This window comes from Rhinopithecus bieti, unplaced genomic scaffold (assembly GCF_001698545.2).
Source record: "Rhinopithecus bieti isolate Rb0 unplaced genomic scaffold, ASM169854v2 scaffold_15133, whole genome shotgun sequence".
NCBI lineage: Eukaryota > Metazoa > Chordata > Mammalia > Primates > Cercopithecidae > Rhinopithecus > Rhinopithecus bieti.
The window spans coordinates 2,722,873-2,742,714 of record NW_016808815.1 but is presented as its reverse complement, the minus strand read 5'-3'; the positions used below and the strand labels follow the sequence as shown (position 1 = coordinate 2,742,714).

The following is a 19,842-nucleotide window of genomic DNA, read 5'->3' as shown; positions in this document are numbered from 1 at the left end:
CCTGGCAGCTGCCCGCTCTGGGCCTCCTGCTTTCACCCTGCTCGGACTCAGTTGCTTCACAGCTGAGGCTCCTTTTGGGCAGAGGTTCAGAAGGCTCCAGCAGTCCCCATTCCTCTTACAGAAGGGGCCAGTCTAAACATCCCAGCATTTCCAGGCCCTCCATGCTGCACCTCTCCCACTCCTCCAGCTCTGCTCCGCTGTGCCCTGGCGGCCCCAGGTGCATCCACCTCAGGGCTCCTGCGTATGCTGCTTTCTCTGCCCAGAACACCCTTCCCTGTGTGGCCATGACGGGCCTGCCCTTTCCCAGCTCTCACCACCTTCTACCGCCCGACCACTAACCTGTTTACCGGACTCATCCTGCCTCCTGCACCAGCCTGCAAGCCCCATCGCCACAGGGATTACTGCACATGTGCTCCAAGTGTGGCTCACATACTTCAGAACCCCTTACAGTTCCCTGGACCCATCCTGGACCTACTTGATATGACTTATGGGGAATGGACTAGGGAATGCGGATTTTCAGCAACTCTGGGAGGGAATGCGTGCACACTGGTGTCTGAAAATCGAGCTGAGTGCATGCTCAGGGAGGAAGCTTTTGCCCTCCCCCACCCCACATACTCATAGAGCCTGGGGCGCAGAAGCCATGGCTTTGGGGCAGTTTGGCTTGGTGTCAGGCTCCGGAAAGATGTGCAGACAGGAGACAAAGGTCCGGCCCTATGGAGCGCACAGCCCATGGGCACACGGGTCCAGTTTGCGTCAGGCTGGTGAGAGGAGGTGGCATGGAGGATGGGTTCCTGAGGTTGACTTAGGGGTGCAGTGTTCCTAATCCTGGGGAAGAAGAACAGGCCAGGTTCTGGGTCCCAGCCCCGAGTACCAGCCAACTCTAAGTGTCTCGGAGTGTCTGCAGGTGCACAACAGTTGGACTGGTTCCCATGGGCTGTCTGCTGGTGAACCAGACACTGCTCTCAGGGACGTGCAGGCGGGGAGGAAGGAGGGCAGGCGGAGGCACCTCCTTCCTCCCAGCCCAGCGCCTCTGTGAGGGCTTCCTGCTGGCCCTCCTTGAAGGAGGACAGATGGCTGCCGAGATGCAGCCAGCGGTCTGTGAAATCAGACCGCATGCACACAAACTGAGGCTGCGAGGGCCCACAGGACCAGCGCCATCCTACCTGTGGCCTTCTGCTATCCTCTACCTCTTCCGAACACCTGGTCCTCCTCACTCTTCCCCAAGGAAAGAAAGGAAGGCAAAGGGCGAGATGATTTCTCAGACTCTGAATGCAAGTTTTGGCTTTTGCCTCAACTTCCAGATGTGAAATAAACAAGCAGCTTTAAAAATACAATTTGTTAGAAAGATGTAATTTGGTGCTTCTGAGCAATTCAATGATTTAATGAGCCCAGATGGATGTGGGCTGAATTTATACGAGACAAGCGTTTAACGTTTCTGTCCAGATCATTCCAAGACTCTGAGCTGTTCTTCCTGCTGCAGGAAAGTAATTGATACTCCCCGTTATAGACACAGAGGGCCATTGTCGTGTCCGTGTGAGCAGTTGAGGATGACAGCTACTCCCAGGTCACAACTGTGCGTCATAAATCAGCAAGCAACTCTGCCCTGCTGAGTATAATTACGGTTATGGCAACCACAGCTAATTTTCAGACATGGGGTTCATGGAATCCAAATGGGCAAAATCAGAATGAATTCTCATTCCATTATTATTACCATTAGCTCTGTGTGCGAGGTTTGGATGTTCTACTTTCTTTGGGGGTCGTCTGTTTCCCTCCCTGACAACGGGGACTGCAAAGCAGCCCTCCATGTGGTAGCCTTTTCAGAGCACCTGCTTCAACACATGAAGACGAATGAGCCCCTGAGTCCATGGAATGTGCTGGTAACAGAGTGGTGTCTGCTAGGAACTTGGGGATAAGAATACTTCTATACACTGGACACTAAACTGTAATATCAACACACATATTAGCTGTTTATGGCTGTAACAAATGACCATAAATGTAGTGGCATCACACTATACAAATTAATTATAGTTCTGTCCGTCAGAACTGCAACACAGTCTCACTGGGCCAAAATCAAGGTGTCTGCAAGGCTGGTTCCTCCTGCAGGCTCTAGGGTAGAAGCTGTTTCCTTGCTTTTTCCGGTGGCTAGAAGCTGCCTTCATCCCTTCTCTGGAGGCCTCTTCCTCCATCTTCAAAGGGGAGTGCTCACATTACACCACTCCGGCCTTCTCCTCTGCCTCTCTCTTCTAGTCATAAGGACCTTTGTGATTACACAGGGCCCACCTGGATAATCCCAGGTAATCTCTTTATTTTAAAGTTAGCTGGTTACCAACTTTAATTCCATCTGCAACCTGACTTCCTCTTTGCCATGTATGGTAACATAGCCATGAGTTTTTAGGGTTTAGGGCACAGACATCTTTGGAGGCCATTATTCCGCTCACCACACACATAATGGATCAGAGCAAGGAACGTTGAAATCCTAACAAAGCCAAATAACTCACAGGCCATCAAGAGCTGAGGATGAGCTGATCCAATGTGAACATCTGGGGAGACGCCTGTGCAGGTCAAAGGGGCGGCAGTGGGCCAGGCCGTGCTACAGGTGCCCTCACCATCCCCATCTTACTATTATCATAGATGTCACAGCATATATTACTATTAGAGAGGTCATAGTGAAAGGTGAAGCCAGCTGGACTTCCTGGGTTGAGCGGGGACTTGGAGAACTTTTCTTTCTTACAAGAGGATTGTAAAACGCACCAATCAGCACTCAGTAGCTAGGAGAGTAAAATGCACCAATTAGCACTCTGTAGCTAGCAAGGGGATTATGAAATGCACCAATCAGTACTCTGTAAAACACACCAATCAGCAGGATCCTAAAAGTAGCCAATCACAAGGATGACAGAAAAAAAGGGCATTCTGATAGGACAAAAATGGAACATGGGAGGGGACAAATAAGGGAATAAAAGCTGGCCACCCCAGGGCAACCCGCTGGGTCCCCTTCCATGCTGTGGAAGCTTTGTCCTTTCACTCTTCACCACGAAGGTCCATAGCTCCATTCTTGAAGTCAGTGAGGCCACGAACCCACCAGGAACCAACTCTGGACACAATAGCATATACTATTATTGTTGTGTTGTTTAGTGTGCACTCATACTTGTTCTGGTGTTAATCTAGGTGATTTACAAGTATTATACCCAGATATGTATTATTATCCACATTTTATGTATGTGGAAACTAGGACTATAAAAATGAAGAAAGTGGGCCAGGTGCAGTGGCTCATGCTTGTAATCCCAGCACTCTGGGAGGCCGAGGTGGGCGGATCACTTGTGGCCATGAGTTTGAGACCAGCCTGGCTAACATGGCAAAACTCTGTCTCTACTAAAAACACAAAAATCAGCCAGGCATGTTGGTGGATGCCTGTAATCCCAGCTACCTGGGAAGCTGAGGCACAAGAATTGCTTCCGTCTGGGAGGTGGAGGTTGCAGTGGGCCGAGAACGCACCACTGCACTCCAGCCTCGGTGACAGAGTGAGACTTTGTCTCAAAAGAAAAGAAAGAAAGAAATGAAAGAATGAAAGATGGATGAAATGGCTGGTAGGTGGCCGGCGTGTTTGTCTACTCAAAGCCTCTCTATGATACTTGATACTGCCAAGGTTCAGAAGAGCCAGCAGGCAGGCATCCAGTGGGCAGCAGGGGCTGGTCCCAGAACTCAGCTTGCCTGGTCCTGCACCAGAACAGCCTAGGGTTGGTGTAGCCCTGCTGGGGAACCAGGGCATTAGACAGTTCTAACCTGATGCCATGTGCATTTGCTGCCTGCGTTTCCCATGACCACACCCGTATTATGAGTTCCACAAGCACCTTCTCGAAGTTCAGCTCCCTCTGCACATAGTCCGCAGGACAATATACCAGACATGTAAAGATGAGGTCCCCTTGGAAGGAATGGGGCATGGCCCTCTGATTTACTTACACCCCAGGCTTGTGGGTTTGGCTCATAAGTCTACTTGCGAGACTGGCCTGCTGCCTGCCAGCTGCCTGCCAGCTGCTGGGGCAGGGCTGCTGAGCCTGCAGGCCTCGCTGACCCGGCCCCAGGGAACTCCCCACAGTACACTCCCCTAGTCCTTTCTCAGAGGAGCTCCCTTTGCAGCACCTTCTACCTGAATGTCCTTCCTCTGAGATTGGAGAGGGGAGCAGCGCCCGCTCTCTTTCCAGAGTCTCAAGAGAGAAATGGTTGAGATCTGAAGGAGTCTGGGCATAGGAGAGGCCCAAGAAATGCAGGCAGCAACACTGCTCGTTCCTCCTTGGCATTTCAAGGTGGAAACCTTGACTCTGACAGCCCATACTGCCCTGCTGCCTGCATTCCCACTTTCATGACCATAGGTGGGCCTTGCACACCTCAGGCCCTCCAGGAGTGCTTGGCAGCCGAGTGTTCTGGCCCCATTGCAGGGACTCTCACTTCTGCACAGGGCACAGCCCAGCTGCTCCTTCTCCAAAGTAAGCCTGGAAGTAAGTTTTACTCACAAGTCTGCAGGGCCCAAGTCCAAGTGCTCTCTGGTGCTGTCCCAGCCTGAGGAGTCAGCATTTTCCCAGTCATGCCCTCAGCTCCGACCTGCCAGGGCTCCCCAGGATACCAGGCAGTCTGTGGCTACCATGTTGAGGGGAGGGGGCATTTCTGGGGCTCATGAGCAGGTTGGTTTCAGGCTCTATTTTGGAAACACTTCTCTTTAACGAGTGCTACAGAGCGCTTTGGTGCAAGGAGGCCGCCAAGAGTCTCTGGGTACAATGACCCCTGATTAGATGGAGCACTCGGAGAACTGGAGTGAGTCTCTGAATTTTCTAATTCATCAGAGATGCCCACGGCTTTATAGAACAGAGTCTTTCAAAACCTTCTATGGAGGAGTCTGGAAGTCATGTCTTTGAAGATAAAGTTGAGGGGTCTGGGGAAGAAGAATCCTAGGGCAGACACGAGAACAGCTTTGAAATATCCCAAAGTCTGTCATTCTCACGGGCCGGCAGACCAACTCCATGACTCCAGACAAGGGCCGGGACCCATCCGGAAAACTCAGGCAGCAAGTGTTGGTCCCATGAAGGGAGGTTCTGATGCGGAGGAGACTCCTTAGGAGGAGATGGGAGGTGGACGAAGTGGAGGAGGAGAAGGTGAGAAGGAAAGAGAAGGTGGTTATGTGTTGTGTGTCTGAATGTGTGTTTGTGTTTGCTTGATGTGCAATTTGTGTATAGTACGTGTATCTATGTGTTATGTGTGTTTGCCTGGTGTGGTGTGTGCAGTGCATGTTTGTGTGGTGTGCAGTGTGTGTCTGCACAATTTACATGGTGTGTGTATGTGTTGTGTATGTCTGTAGGGTGTGTGATGTGTTTGTACAGTGTGTATGTGTATGGTATATGTTTGCAGCATGTGTGGTGTGTGTGTGTTTGCAGTGTGTGTGGGATGAGGGCAGTGTGTGGTGTGTATTGTGTGTTTACAGTGTGTGTGGTGTGCGTATTGTGTGTGGGGTGTGTGTTTACAGTGTGTGTGGTGTGTGTATTGTGTGTGGGGTGTGTGTAGTGTGTGGTGTATAGTGTGTGTGGGGTGTGTGTAGTGTGTGGTGTGTGTATTGTGTGTGGGGTGTGTGTTTACAGTGTGTATGGTGTGTGAAGGGTGTGGGTTTGCAATGGTGTGTGTGTGAGATGTGTTTGTATGGTGTATGTGGGGTATGTGTCTTTGTATGTATAGTGTATGTGGAGTGTGTGCACATGTGTGTGGTGTGTTTGCATGATGTATGTGGAGTGTGTATGGTGTGTGTAGCATGTGTGTTTGCAGTGTGTGTGGTGTGTGTCCATTTGTATGATGTATGCGGGGTGTGTTTGTATGGTGTATGTGTGTTTGCGTGGTGTGTGTTGTTTGTAAGGTGTACGTGGGGTGTGTGTTTCCAGTGTGTGTGGTGTGTGTATGATATATGTGTGGTGTGTGTGTTTATATGATGTATCTGTGGTGTGTGTGTATGGCGTATGTGTGGTATGTGTGTTTGTATGATGTATCTGTGGTGTGTGTGTGTTTGTATGGTGTATGTGTGGTGTGTGTGTATGATGTATGTAGGGTATGTGTGTGTTTGTATGGTGTATGTGTGGTGTGTGTTTGTATGATGTATGTGGTGTGTGTGTGTCTGTATGGTGTATGTGTGGTGTGTGTGTTTATATGATGTATCTGTGGTGTGTGTGTATGATGTATGTGGTGTGTGTTTGTATGGTGTATGTGTGGTGTGTGTTTGTACGATGTATGTGGGGTGTGTGTGTTTGTATGGTGTATGTACGGTGTGTGTATGTTTGTATAGTGTGGTGTGCAGTGTGAACCCAGTTTCCCAAGGGCCTGGGGCTCCATGGAGGGGAAGGCAGTTCTCCCTGTGAGTGTGGCTGTTGGGGTTGGGATTGGCATGGCAGTGCTGATGGATCTGCAGGACCCAACACTGGTGCTGACCCCTGGCAAGGCTGTGACATGTCCCACACTGTCCACAAGCTGATGATAGGCCCTGTGACTACACAGGACTGGGGGTGCTGCTGACTGCACACCCTATAGTCAGGTAGCTCAGGGCCTGGGCTCTGAGGTCAGAAAGCCCTCAGCTGAATCTCTGGCTTGGCCACTAACTAGCTATGTGATCTTGGGCCAGTTACCTAGCCTGTCACAAAACCTTGGTTTCCTCATCAGTAAAACGAGGATAACTGATTTCGTAGGGTTCTTGGGAGTGTTCACTGAGACCACATACATGTAGCACTTGGGGAAACACTGCAGGCAGTGCCTGGCTGTCCTGGGCACGCATAGCCAGAATCCATACCCACTGCGGAGTGTTCTGAATGTCGCCCCTGTGCAGAACACCCAGCTCTTGTGAAGCTAACAGCAGGTGTGCATGTGACATCCATTCTAACTGGTTAGCAGAAGTCAGTAGCTGTGGGTCCTGCAGAGAGCCCTGTCCGCTCTGGAGCCCTAGCCCCATAGGCTTGGTGCTGGGCGTCATCTCTGTCAGGGCTGGCAAACTGTGCCTGCGGCTAATATGTGTAGTCTTAGAGCTATGAATGTTGTCACATTTTTTTTTTTTTTTTTTTTTTTGAGATGGAGTCTCGCTCTGTCGCCCAGGGTGGAGTGCAGTGGCCGGATCTCAGCTCACTGCAAGCTCCGCCTCCCGGGTTTACGCCATTCTCCTGCCTCAGCCTCCCGAGTAGCTGGGACTACAGGCGCCCGCCACCTCGCCCGGCTATTTTTTTGTATTTTTTAGTAGAGACGGGGTTTCACCATGTTAGCCAGGATGGTCTTGATCTCCTGACCTCGTGATCCGCCCGCCTCGGCCTCCCAAAGTGCTGGGATTACAGGCTTGAGCCACCGCGCCTGGCCTTGTTATCACATTTTTAAATGGTTGAAAAAGAAATCAGAAGACTAGTTCATGCCCTACGGAAATTACATGAAACTTAAATTTCAGTGTCCACAAGTGGGGGTTTACTGGGACACCGGCCCATTCATCTACATAAGGTGCGTGGCCGTTCTCCCACCGTGAAGGCAGAGGGAGTGGTCACCACAGACACAGCAGGACTGCACCATCTGCAGTATTTACCATCTGGCTCTCGACGAAGAACTGGAGAAGCTAGAAAACGATACAGAAGAACTTGTGAGGCTAGAAAACTAGACTCTGAACTAGCTAGGCCCTGTCCATTCCCCATGTGGCACTGGGAATGGTGTCTGGGAGGGCAGCAGGTGCTCCGGGCAGAGGCTGCCTTCTCAGGTTGCAGGCACCCAAACAGCCAAGGGAGGAAAGGTTCTGGCGGAAACACCAGGACTGCCTTTTTGGGAGGTTGTTTGTGTTTTATTATTTCAGCAATGTTACAATGTGTATGCACTCAGTAAGGATCACATCTTCCTGCCATCCTAACCTGACAGCCATTGTATCTCTCCGTGATGCCTTCAGCTTTTATCTGAGAGCCCTTTTAGGATGGATAACTCACACAGGGGCATCCAAGCCAAGTACGCCTCTAGCCCCAGGTGAAACCCAAGAACCTGCAGCCCCACGGCCCACAGCCTTAGTGGGCCATGTTGCCTCAACCAGACTCAGTTTCCAGATCAGTAAAAGCCTAGGCGGAACCATGTGAAGTTGCTAGTAAGCATAGAAATGAATGAATATGGGCAATTTCAAAGGGTTCAATCTGACGGACTATATACCCCCGAAGCCATCATAATTCAAGGGTATCTATAGACTTGAAGCCGTCTTGAGTAATATCATAATTCTAAGATGCCCAGTGGGTTGAGGCTCGCGAGGGAAGAGCTGCTCCCTGAGCGGGACACATAGGCCCACAGGGGACTCAGTCCAGGGGCCCGCTCCAGGGTCCCCCAGGGTTGAGGGGGCACAGACCACTCACTGCCTAGTCTCCCACTATTTATACTCAGAACCACTCGGTCCTGACACATTTCCTGATGGCTCCTTTGCAATCCCAAACTCAGGAACCAGATGGATGCAGAACATGAAATAACACTCCAGTTCCCAGACTGGTTTCATTCAGCGCTCACCACTGAAGCTCAGGACCACGTGGATCTGGGTATTGAGGGACAACTGGTAAACCTAATCCCAGCAAGGCCACAGTGTCCCTGCTCCCCGAAGGTGGCTCCAGACCTCAGAGGCCAAACCACAGCATGCCACAGAGCAGGCAAGCCCCTCCACTTACCTCTCTCTGGGCAACGGCTTGGGCTCGGGGCGGATGGCAGCCATGGACAGAGGTGCTTGCCGGGAAGGAGATGCGAAGTTCAGATCCAACGAGCCCGCCTTCCTGTGCAGAGGCTCCATCCCCATGGCACCCTGCATCTCGCTCTCTATGGGGCAGGACCCTGCCCTGCCGTGGTTAGACAGTGAGGACACTTCGGGGCCCACTGCACCTTGGAGCAGGGCGTCCATGGCCACCTGGGGGTCGTGGGTTGGAGACACAGATGGCGGGGAGCGTGACTTCTTCTTGGTAGATGCTCCAGCTAGAAGCTTCAGGAGCCCACTCTTCTTCTCTTTCTGGGGAGACACACAAGATGGAAACCAAACAGGTGAATGTTTCCCAATGCCCTTGCTGTCAGAGAGAGGGAAATGCATCTTCCTATGTGGAACTTTATTTTTTAATTTCTTATTTTTTCAGAGACAAAAGACTTTACCATTCACAGCAACAGCAGTAGCCAGAGTACCAGCATTTTCTTCCACCAGTTCCCTGAACTCCAGTTCCCATATGGTGAACCAGTGAGGGCCAGGTGACGCTTGCAGGCACACCGGGCTGTGTTAAAGCAGAAGACCCAGAGCCTCGGGAGACCAAATCCTCTCTACTGGACTGTGAGGACGCTGGCTCTCTGCTCTGGAGTCAGGCAGTAAGCATGCCTGCTCTTTGCTTTGAAGACTGACATTATTTCTATTTTCCAAGGCTGGTGCCTACACAGACATCTTGAAAAGACAGGCCAGCAGATGGCATCTCGGTTGTAAGATGGGTAGAAGGGGGACAGACCCGTGGAGAATGGTTCCATTGGGCAACTTCAAAGATAACCTTGTAAAGTGGCTCAGAGGAGGAAAACAAAGCTAAGCCCAAAAGCTCATCCAGGCTGGGCATGGGGGCTCAAGCCTGTAATCTCAGCACTTTGGGAGGCCAAGGCGGGCAGATCACTTGAGGTCAGGAGTTCGAGACCAGCCTGGCCAACATGGTGAAACCCTGTCTCTACTAAAAATACAAAAATTAGCTGAATGTGGTGGCACTTGCCTGTAATCCTAGCTACTCAGGAGCCTGAGGTGGGAGAATCACTTGAACCCAGGAGGTGGAGGTTGCAGTGAGCTGAGATGGCGCCACTGCACTCCAGGCTAGGTGACAGAGTGAGACTCTGTGCCCCCCACCCTGCCCCCCAAAAAACTCGTCCAATGCTGGTTTTCCTTTCTCTTCCAAAATCTAGCAGAAATGTCCAAAATAGGTCCCAAGGCCCCTGGGGCAGGCTGGCGATGCCATTCTCAGAGGAGGAAGCTGCTGACGGGCCATCCCCAACAACACAGCCCTCTCTGTCACGAGACCCTGGCCAAGCCTGGCAACGTCATTGTCTGTGTAGAGGAACCAGCAGTCAACGTCACCTGCTTTTTCCTCCCCCAATCCTTCTAAGTGGACTTTGTAGGACAGGTGACACGGTTCCTGATAGGACCTCCGGTGAGGCCCAAGTCATGCTGGGGTCTGGGTGTCTAAGAGCACAACTGCTCCTGCCCCAGCTGAGTTCCCCCAGGCCACATGCCTGGACTATTGCTGCAGCGGTGCCAGAGTCTGGGGGCTGTGGCTGTGGGATACTGCTTAGTGCCTGGTGAAGGGTCTCCACCGCGTAAGGTGTCTAAAGGGACCGTCCCTGTCATCCTTGGTGACCGGCATCGGTTCCACTGTATTCATTAATCCCATTGCATTTAGAGCCTGTGCCCCCAGGCCATGCAACAGGGAGGGAAGGAGATATAACGAGGGTGTGCCCTGGGCAAGTGTGGATGGATCTCCTCTCACAGGTTTCAGAGTGAAAACCCAGCCCCAGACTCCACTGCCTGAGTCTCGGCCTTCGCTCCCCGCTTTTCTCAACGTGTTTCCTCCAAGGCTGGATTCATTTTGGAGGTCAGCTGTTTCTGCTTTCAGGCTCTGTCCTGACAGTCCATGGGGAGTTCTGGGCGATTTCAGGAGGAAGAGGCAGCCCAGCTCCGAGCCATGCAGCACGGGGATCCAGATACCTGACTCTGCTACTGGGCTTGCAGCCCCCTGGCCTATCTCCCCCTGCCTCACTCTCCCTCCAATAACTTCCTGAAGGTCTTGTGTATCGTGCCAGGCCCTGGAGATTGTGGGCAATAGGAAACTGCCTGGAGCAATCAGTTAGACATGGACTTCGTTGCAGCCCTTCACGTGCTGGCAGCTCAAAGGGTGGTGTTTCCCTAGTCTAGTTCTCAGAGAACCCTTGTTGGCCGCACAACTTGAGAGAGAGTGTTCCCAGGAACACACATTGGGAACTGCTTGGGTAGAACTAGAAAGGAAAAGAAGAAACAGTGAGGGGTTGGGGGCAGAACCCTGGGATCTGAGAGGGGTGCCTGGGGGCAGGGAGTGAGGAGGCTTGTTCAGGCCACGATGCAGGCAGGGCATACGGCCTGGGGATGGCAGACCCAGCAGCTGGGCCCTTGAGCCCCTCCGCAGGCCAGGAAGGAAAGAACTGCAGTGCCTGGGGTGGGAACTGGCTTCCTAGGGGGCTTGCACCCACAGCAAGAGTTCTTGATGGGAGGGTAACCTTGCCCCGCGGGGGCAGGTGGCAATGTCTGAAGATGTCTGAGCTGTCACAACTCAGGGGTGCCACTAGCATCTGGTGGGCAGATCCCAGGGACGTTGGTAAATATTCTCTAATGCAAGGGAAGCCCCCATGGCAGGGTTATCCAGCCTCAAATGTCATCAGTGCTAAGGCTGGGATCCCTAGGTCACAAGGACAGCAGTCCAGGATGCAGGGACAGAAGCCAGGCCTGCCCCATGTGTCCCGTTGGAGCCCACTCTGCAGGCTCTGGGGCTGCTGGCCGCTCCTCCCTCCTGGCAGGCAGGAGACCTGGGTGGCCTTGCGTTGCCCAAAAGAAAAGGAATTAGCCTTTCTCTGCCCACCTCTGTTTCCTCTTCCCCGTGAAGGTGCCTGGTGGCTGTTCATCCCCTCCGAGGCTCCCCTCTAGAATCAAAGCTTTGGAAGTACAGGGGTCGTGTTCGTTTTGTTCACTGCAGTATCCCCACCAGCGCCTAGCACAGTGCTGAGAACACAACAGGCATTCAACACTCGTTTGCTGAATGAACTGAGTCCAGCTGAGGGCTCACAGGCCCCTCGGGGAGAGCTCTTCTGGCCACTGAGTAGAGAGGGACTCGGTGGACAGATCCTTGCTCCCAGGGCTCCGTGGGCCCTGTAGGCCTCAACGTGGGGTATGGTGGAGCTGGAGAGGCTGAGGCCCTGCTGCCTCACCACCCAGCCACTGAGAGTATCTGCAGTCAGGCCCAGCCTTAGCTGTCCGCTTTGGAAAGGGTGGGGTGCGTAAATGTGATGGATAATTTTCCTGTCTCAATTCTCCAGGATTAAACAAACTGAACACTTAATTAACTTGGAAAAACGCTGATGTCATGGCTAGAAAACCCTCTCCAAAACGTCCGCCTTCCAGGACAGAATTCTGCTAATGCCTTAAGCATCAGCTATTACCAATCACTGTGGAATTCCCCAGCACTAACAATCGTCATGCTCACGGAATCCGTGGAATATGGAGGTAGACGATCCAGGCACTTCCCTGGTGGTCGTCTCGTGTGCGGCAGGAAAGAATAGCCAATGGACAGTTTGCACGTGGTGGGGGGAGGCTCATAGATTGATTTTGGGGACAACACCATGGGAGAAGAAGAGGTTTTAGAGGACACAATTTAGGACTGATCTGGGCTGCAAGATTATGTTAAGGAAAGAGGGATTTGCTGGGTTTCTCCCGGGACTGGGAGTAAGTGAGTAACGTTCACGAGCCCAGTGGGATGGGGATTTGGCATCCCTGTTACGTTTTCCTGACTGCTTTCTTCTGCAGACATTCCCTCTAGAACTCTGCTGTTTCCATCTGTGGCCTGCACTCCTCTCTGTTGGGGGGATCACTTTCCATTCCAATGACCCTTCTGGATGGTCAGGCTCTAATCAGTTCAGTCTCTCAGGGAGAAAACCAAACAGACTGATCTGTTAGGAACAAAATGCCTCATTTGCTCTGAAACGTCCTGGCCTGGGTGGGAGACAGATCTGCTGAGAAATGTGCACTGGTCTTTCCTCCACGGAAGTGATGGGCTGCTCTCGCCCTGCTGGGATGTCCCTCTTCTGGAAGGCTCTCCCCACCACCCAGTGCCCTCAGCCTGCCCAGCTTCCCCCTCCTCTTCTTCTATCACATCCTGTGCCAACCACACTGCTGGGTGCAGACTCTGCGGGTGTGGCGAAGGCCCGGCTCCGCGTCCCCTCCACCTGCGTTTTGTTTCTGCGCCTTTGGAAGGGTACCAGCTGCCTCGCTGAGCTGCGGAGATGACAGATATAGGAGCGCTTTTAAAGGATTAATGCATCTCATCAATATCTGGTGATTAGGTTGCTGTTTTTATAATGTGTTTACTCATCTCTGAATATTAAATAGTTTACGAAATACCTAGGACCTAGTTAGTTCCCAATATATTTTTGTCAAATAAATAAAATGAGATTCCTATCCAAGGCCTCCACATGCCTCGCCTTGGGAGAGCACCCCAACCACTGGGGGTCTCTCAGCTCTCTTAACTCTGTATACAAAGATCGTCAGGGAGTTCCACAAAATGCAACATGTGGGCCCCACCCCCAAAGATTCTGCTTCTGTGGGTCTGAAATGAGGACCAAAAAAGGATTCTGATACAGAACACAGGAAGTGATCAATTAGAAGCCAGTGGTCGTCGTGCAACTCGGTAAGTGACTTCCAGATGACAAAGAGTAATGTCAAGACACAGAGAAGGGGCCAGCTCCTTGGGAAAGAGATGAAAGAAGGTTACTGAGGGTTACTGACACCTACTCAGTGCCCCAGCCAGGTACGCACATGGGTTGAAAGCAGGGCCCCACGGTGCTGGACTTCCAGCTGGAGCGCACACACTGATTCTGTGGACCTGAACTGTCTGGCTGGCTCCAGGTGAGCTCCCCCTTCCCAGACACAAGGTGAGAAGCCAGGAGCTAGTAGGTGTGTAGGAGATCAAGGGCCAGGGAGGGCCAGGGACTGGAGGCCTGTGATGAGGCTGTGCTGCAGCCTGGCTCTCAAGATCTAGGTGTGAAAGCATCCCTGTGCCCAGGCGCAGAACACTGTCATGTTAGAGAAGGGAGGGCTTATGAGCTATATCCACAAAAAGCCATATGTGTGTGTGTGCTTACACACTCACACACACACAGCCTGAAATCCAGTTGTACTCCACTTTAAAGAATCATCTAGAAATCTGATATTTAAAAAGGAGAATTTTGAAGGCATTTATTCATACTACACTCTATACAGGAAAACAATAAAACATGATACAAATGGTAAAGTAATAGATTTTTTTGTTATGATTAAGATGGGGGCTCCTCTCGGAGCCTTAACTGTTTAACAGAACATTAGCATAAAAACTTGGCAAAAGCAGTTGAAAGCTTAAATTAAGATTCAGTGCCAGTTAAAGGTCAATTGAAAGTTATGAAAATTGTCTCTGAAATTTTAAGGAGCCAAAGGGAATACAATTTGATTTGCAAAAAGCAACATTAAACAGAGGTACAAGTTGTTGCATTAAAATGAAGTAAACCTGTACACGTGACCCGTAAGTGCACATTTCTCCAGCTGCCTTCTCGTGGATAAATGTGGAGAGAGGTGGCTGTCCCACCACTTCGTCCAAACAGATTCCCACCGTCATTCTCTTTGCCTCAGGCAATATTTAAAATTAGTTTGCGTTCATTGGGCACACACCAAACACTGGGTCAGGTACCATGGGAAGCGGGTAGAAAGCGGCTCAATTTGCAAAGTTAGCCATGATAACCCATGAGAACCTCAATGTGCAGAACCCTGCACACACTGCACTGCACACCCTGACGGGTTACGTACTATTTTCAGCACCAGAAGGGGAGCTAAAAACTCACCAGCTTTGGGAATAAAGAATTGAACACAATCACACACTTTAACTCCACCAGGTGCACTCAAAGATGTTTTTGTGAGTTGAGACTTGGGAGATAGTGGTCACTGCGTAGGGATGTTCAGACACAACTGGATCCGCAGTGTCCTGGGAGCACCTGCAGACAGCCCCAGGAAAGCACAGAAATAAACAGGGCCTGGACTGTTGATACCCGGTCCCAGGGCAGGCAGGGTCAGAGGGAGACAGGGCAGTCTTCAGTTTTGTTATACCCTTTTCCGTTACTTGATTTATTGCATCACATGTGAGTTTCTTTTAATTTAAGAGGGGAAAATAAAAAGGAGAAAGTTGCAATGTTGTTCTGAAACAATAGTACTAGGTAGGATGGACCAGGGAAGCTTTGCTGTTGATTAGCTGACAGGGAAGGAGGCAAGTCCACAGGAGGGGCGGGCCTCAAGAGCTAGGCTGATATAGGGATAATGAAAAGGCTGGGGCTGGTGAGTGGTGTGGCCCAAGAGAGTGGTCAGAGGTGTGGAACAGGCAGATCTAGCAAAAAGCAGGTGCAGGCCAGAGTGTGGATGGGCCGAGGGTCGAGGTACCTGGTGAGGTAAGAAAGGCCGGAGGATGGCCGGGTGCGGTGGCCCACGCCTGTAATCCCAGCACTTTGGGAGGCCAAGGCGGGCAGATCACTTGAGGTCAGGAGTTCAAGACCAGCCTGGCCAACATGGTGAAACCCCATCTCTACTAAAAATACGACAATTAGCTGGGCGTGGTGGCAGGCGCCTGTAATCCCAGCTACTCAGGAGGCTGAGGCAGAAGAATCCCTTGAACCCAGAAGGCAGAGGTTGCAGTGAGCCAAGATCATGCCACTGCACTCCAGCCTGGGAGACAAGAGCAAGACTCCATCTCAAAAAAAAAAAAAAGAAAGAAAGAAAGAAAGAAAGGCCAGAGGATGGCACACCTTGGTGCCTCTAGGGCCAACTGAGGAGCCTGGGGTTGTCTGGTGGATGCTGGGAGCATCCAAGGAGCTGAGATGGAGGTGGAGGTACGGGGATGGCGGGGGTTGTGGGGGACTTAAAGGCCATGCAGTCAGCAGGATGTGGCCCTGGCTGCAGAGGTGCTTCTGAGGAGCTGAGCCAGCTGAGCAGGGGATGGCGGGGCTGCCGATGGGGACAGTCACAGGAGGAGTTTACAGGGAAGGCAACCCCAGTGCCTGCAGCCTGGGGAGGGGACAGGCATGGAGACAGCAAGTTGCAGGACTGTGACCTCATGTGGCACAGCTGGGTGACAGCCACAAAAAAGTGCTCTGTGCCTGCATGGGCGGGGACTCCTTTGTGTGTCCAGCCTTGACTTTGTACCAAACTCTATGTGAATTCCCACCCTCCAGCAATCTGTTGAATAACACCAGCGTTTTGGCCGACACAGCAGATAGGAAGTCAAAGGAAGCAAAATGAGTTTTAAAAGATGGTCAAATCATTCTCATATGCCACCTCAACCCATAGGCAGTCAGGAAAACAGGCGTCAGGTGCCAAGGTCCTGCAGGGAGGCCTGGCCCACAGAAGGGAGCACCTTTTCTTCCTGGGCACCGACAGCATAAGCTCCAGTGGGACATCTAATGAGCAGTGGGCGAGGCTGGAACCTGGCCAGAGGCCTGGGACATGTGAGAGGCACTGCTGGGGCTTGCAGGAAACTGTAGACATTCAGAAGAAAGAAACAGGGACTTATCTTTGTTGAATCTGGCTCTCGGGCTGCAAGTTATACTTGGAAGCTTTTTGATTATTATTTCATGTTTGGAAATTTTCCTGTCAGAGACAGGGAAAAGGTAGCTAAAAGCTGTGCTCTGTTAACATTTTAGTGGGGAAAGGGCACCTCTCCGGTTATGCTGAAAACAGTTACTGGAAGAGCACAGGAGGGTTTATAACAGTATAAACATGCAACACATTTTTAGAGAGGGCAGAGGAATAGAAGATCTACAAAGAATAAAGAGGAAGAAATGAATGAGCTAATGAAAAGAAACAGAAAAATTGTGCACCAGCTATTGGGTATTTTAAACATTAACATGCATCTTCAAAAATGCTGCCCTTGCCAAAGACAGAAGATAAAGAAAATTGGTTCATGAAAATAGCAGGGAACGGGAGGCAGCAGCCAGTGAAGTGCTGAGCTATTGTGCTTCTCTAGCTTGTTTTTGCTGGAAGACGTGACCGCCACATCGTGTTGCTCTCTTGCTGTTATCAGTGGTGAAGCAGTTGTTCCCTGCCCTTCCTCCTGCAGGGGAGGAAGGAGCCGGGGGACCTGCAGGGACAGGGAGCTGAGGGCATCCTTGTCCCTGGAAGCTGAGCCCTGGGCATCCGGATTATTACCATTTACAGCACTCAAAACGATGGCGAAGAGCAAAATGAACACTCCTCTCCCCCTCTTCAGGGTCATGGCCCTGGGCTGGGCACGGGAGTGGGTTTGGATGACCAGCCAAGTTCACCACGGTGCTAGGGAGCTCCTGAAACAAAAGAGACTGACTCCCTGAGGAACTTCAGGAAGATAAACAGCCACGGCATGGTGTTCTGCGGGAAGTGCGTGATGCTGTGACTGCTTTGGCGACAGATGGAGCTGGGTGTCCCTGGCATTTATTAGTTAGCTGATCTTGAACAAGTTCCTGAACTGCTCTTAGCCCCACTTCCCTCATGTGTAAAATGGACTACATAATTATCTAAATATAACGATAATTATTACTATGCTGGGGTCTATTTCTTGACAGCTCACTATGAGCCAGGCACTGTCTAAGTCTTGTTCATACATTCGTTCACTGAATTCTCAAAGCAGCCCTGAAGAAAAAACAGGCTCTGAGATGCTAAACAAAAAACACAGGGTAATCAACTCAAAAGCTGCACAAGCCACCTTCGAACCCGGGACTTGTTAAGGCCAAATTTTAACTGTGGCTCTACTGCCTTATCATGAAAATTAAGCAAGGTAACGCACATAACCCTGGTATGCCATTCAGTAACTGGAAGGTATCCCTAGAATGCACTGTTGAGATCTGCATCTGTTTCAGTCGTTTTGTAGGTGAGCACAGAGGCATTTACATTACAATGGCCATTACCAAACTCCAGCAGTGATTCCGTGATGATGAAACAGTGACTTGGCCAATTGCCCATCAACCTTGTGACCTGGGCAGGCACCTTGCTTCTCTGGGTTTCCTCAAGACAGGATTCTCATGGTAGCAGTCGTCTCAGTGCAGAGGGGAGGCTGAGGAGTGACATCTGCAGAGCACACAGCAGAGCGTCTGCACTTACTGTGCTCTCTGTAAGTGGCAACTGTTTTGGAGGTGCTGCGAGACAGGGCCCGCCATCCACGTGTCCAGCCCCTTGGCCACTTTGGTTTCCTATTAGCACAACCTGAGTGGAGGGATGGGCGCACGTTTAGCTATCTGCTCAAGAGGGAAGACGCAATGGGACTGGACAGACAGCTACGCATCTACGGCCTTCTGGAAACTTCCTGAGCAATAACAGGCCTCAGAGGTTCTCCAAGTCCTGAAACAGCCTAGCCTTGACTGGTCACTGAGAACACCTCAGAAGCTCCAAACTGGAGGAAACGCACCAGCCTCTGGCCTGTGGGCAGGAGCGCTGCCAGAAGCATAGCCGCAATACACGTGTGTTTCCGTATTTTGCTCAAACTCAGTTTGCTGAGTGGAAAGCACAGGTGCACCCTCCAGCTGCCAGCAGACACAGCAGCTGTGGTGAGAGCATGGCGACTGGAGCTTGAGCACAGAGAGACCTGCCTGGGGGTTCCTCGCCACCCAACCTGACATCTGCGGGGCCCTGGCCTTCCCCTCACCTCCCGATTGAGACGTTCCCCTCTCACGGGTTTCTTGACATGTCTTAGGGTTTCTTCTCCTGCCTTTCTCAACAGCTGTCAGATTTTTTTGGCAGCAGCAGGTGAGAAACGCCCCTCAGGATGCCTGTCCCTGTTTCCCTATCAGTGTTGTCTTGCCTGAAGCAATGACAGCTTGCCTCTTCAGTTCTCCCTTCTGTGGCTGAAGCATCTCTAACCCAACTGTCCAGTGAGCTCCAGGCTTTTTACCTGCCGCTTCTTCTAGACATTCTTTTAAGACAGAAATCACACAAATCAAACCATCCACAGAAGCCCCAAGCTCCAAGCTAGAGAACAGGAAACCACCCTCCACAAGGTCCCACCTAGAGAGAGCCGGAGGTCATAATGTCCCAGGTCAATGTGCCCAGGCAAGCAGCCAGGTGAGCCCAGGGATCTAGGAGGAGAGGAGGGGAGTGAGACCAAGACAGCAGCTAGGAGCCTGTGCCCAGTGTGCTCCACCCCTCCACATGCCAGTACAGCGCTGTTCATCTCCGTCCTCCTCCTCCTCCCAGAGGGCAGCAGAGAGCACCCCATGGCTGCTAGGGATGACCTCTGCCCTGCGAGACTTCCTGAGTGACAAGTGTTGGCTGCCCCCTGAGATGCTAATTCAGCTGGTCTGATGTCACCTCCCTAGGACCTTGGCACCCTCAGGACTAACAGGGGCTGGCATCTGGACTCCTCTCCTTGTTACTCTCTTTTTCTCAGCCTCCTGGCCATCTTAGCTGGCTTCACTACTCACCAGCTGTGTACCCTTGAACAAATGCCTTATGTCTTCCGTTCAGTTCCCCATCTGTAAACTGGGGAGAGTGGCAGCACCTGCCACAGAGGGTGGCTGTGGGGATCAAATGTGGGGCTCAAGTGCCAGACACCTGGGAGACACCGCCTTGCCTGCTCTGGTCATCAACAAGGCTACAGTACAGACGCTTGGTGCCATGCAGATGTTGGACACGATGCCTTCTTTCCTGAAAGCAGATGTCTTCATGTGGGTGATAAGAAAGTATTACTTTCTCACTATGTTGGAAAAGAAAGTATCACCTCTCAGCTAAAGGAGAAGTGCCAGGGATAGGGTCTTTTCCTCTAGACAACTGTCCTCAACCCACAGCAGGGTTGAAACCACTGCTTCCCTCAGGCTGCGACGACGCGTGGCCTCAGGGGCTGTGTCACCTGCATACCACTGGGCTGCAGAGGGGCTGTCAGCAAAACGGGGCTGGGCTGGAGCAACAGCTCCAGGGAGATCCTCGTGTCTCGCGGCTGCAGGTGGGTTAGGTGCTGCCGCATGAAGGCTCTGAGGTAGTGAGTCCCAGGGTCTTCATCAGTGGTCTGTGGATGGTTTGGGGGTCTGCGAAAC

General features: G+C 51.6%; 1 protein-coding gene across 1 annotated transcript in view; it reads right to left on the bottom strand.

The window, feature by feature from the left end:
• LOC108538916 (SH3 domain-containing RING finger protein 3) overlaps positions 1–19,842 on the bottom strand; it is a 138,782-nt gene that overhangs the window by 3,880 nt on the left and 115,060 nt on the right. Inside the window, exon 8 of the mRNA XM_017887244.1 lies at positions 8,688–9,019. Coding sequence (XP_017742733.1) covers positions 8,688–9,019 — 332 coding nt within the window. The remainder of the gene's footprint in view (positions 1–8,687; positions 9,020–19,842) is intronic.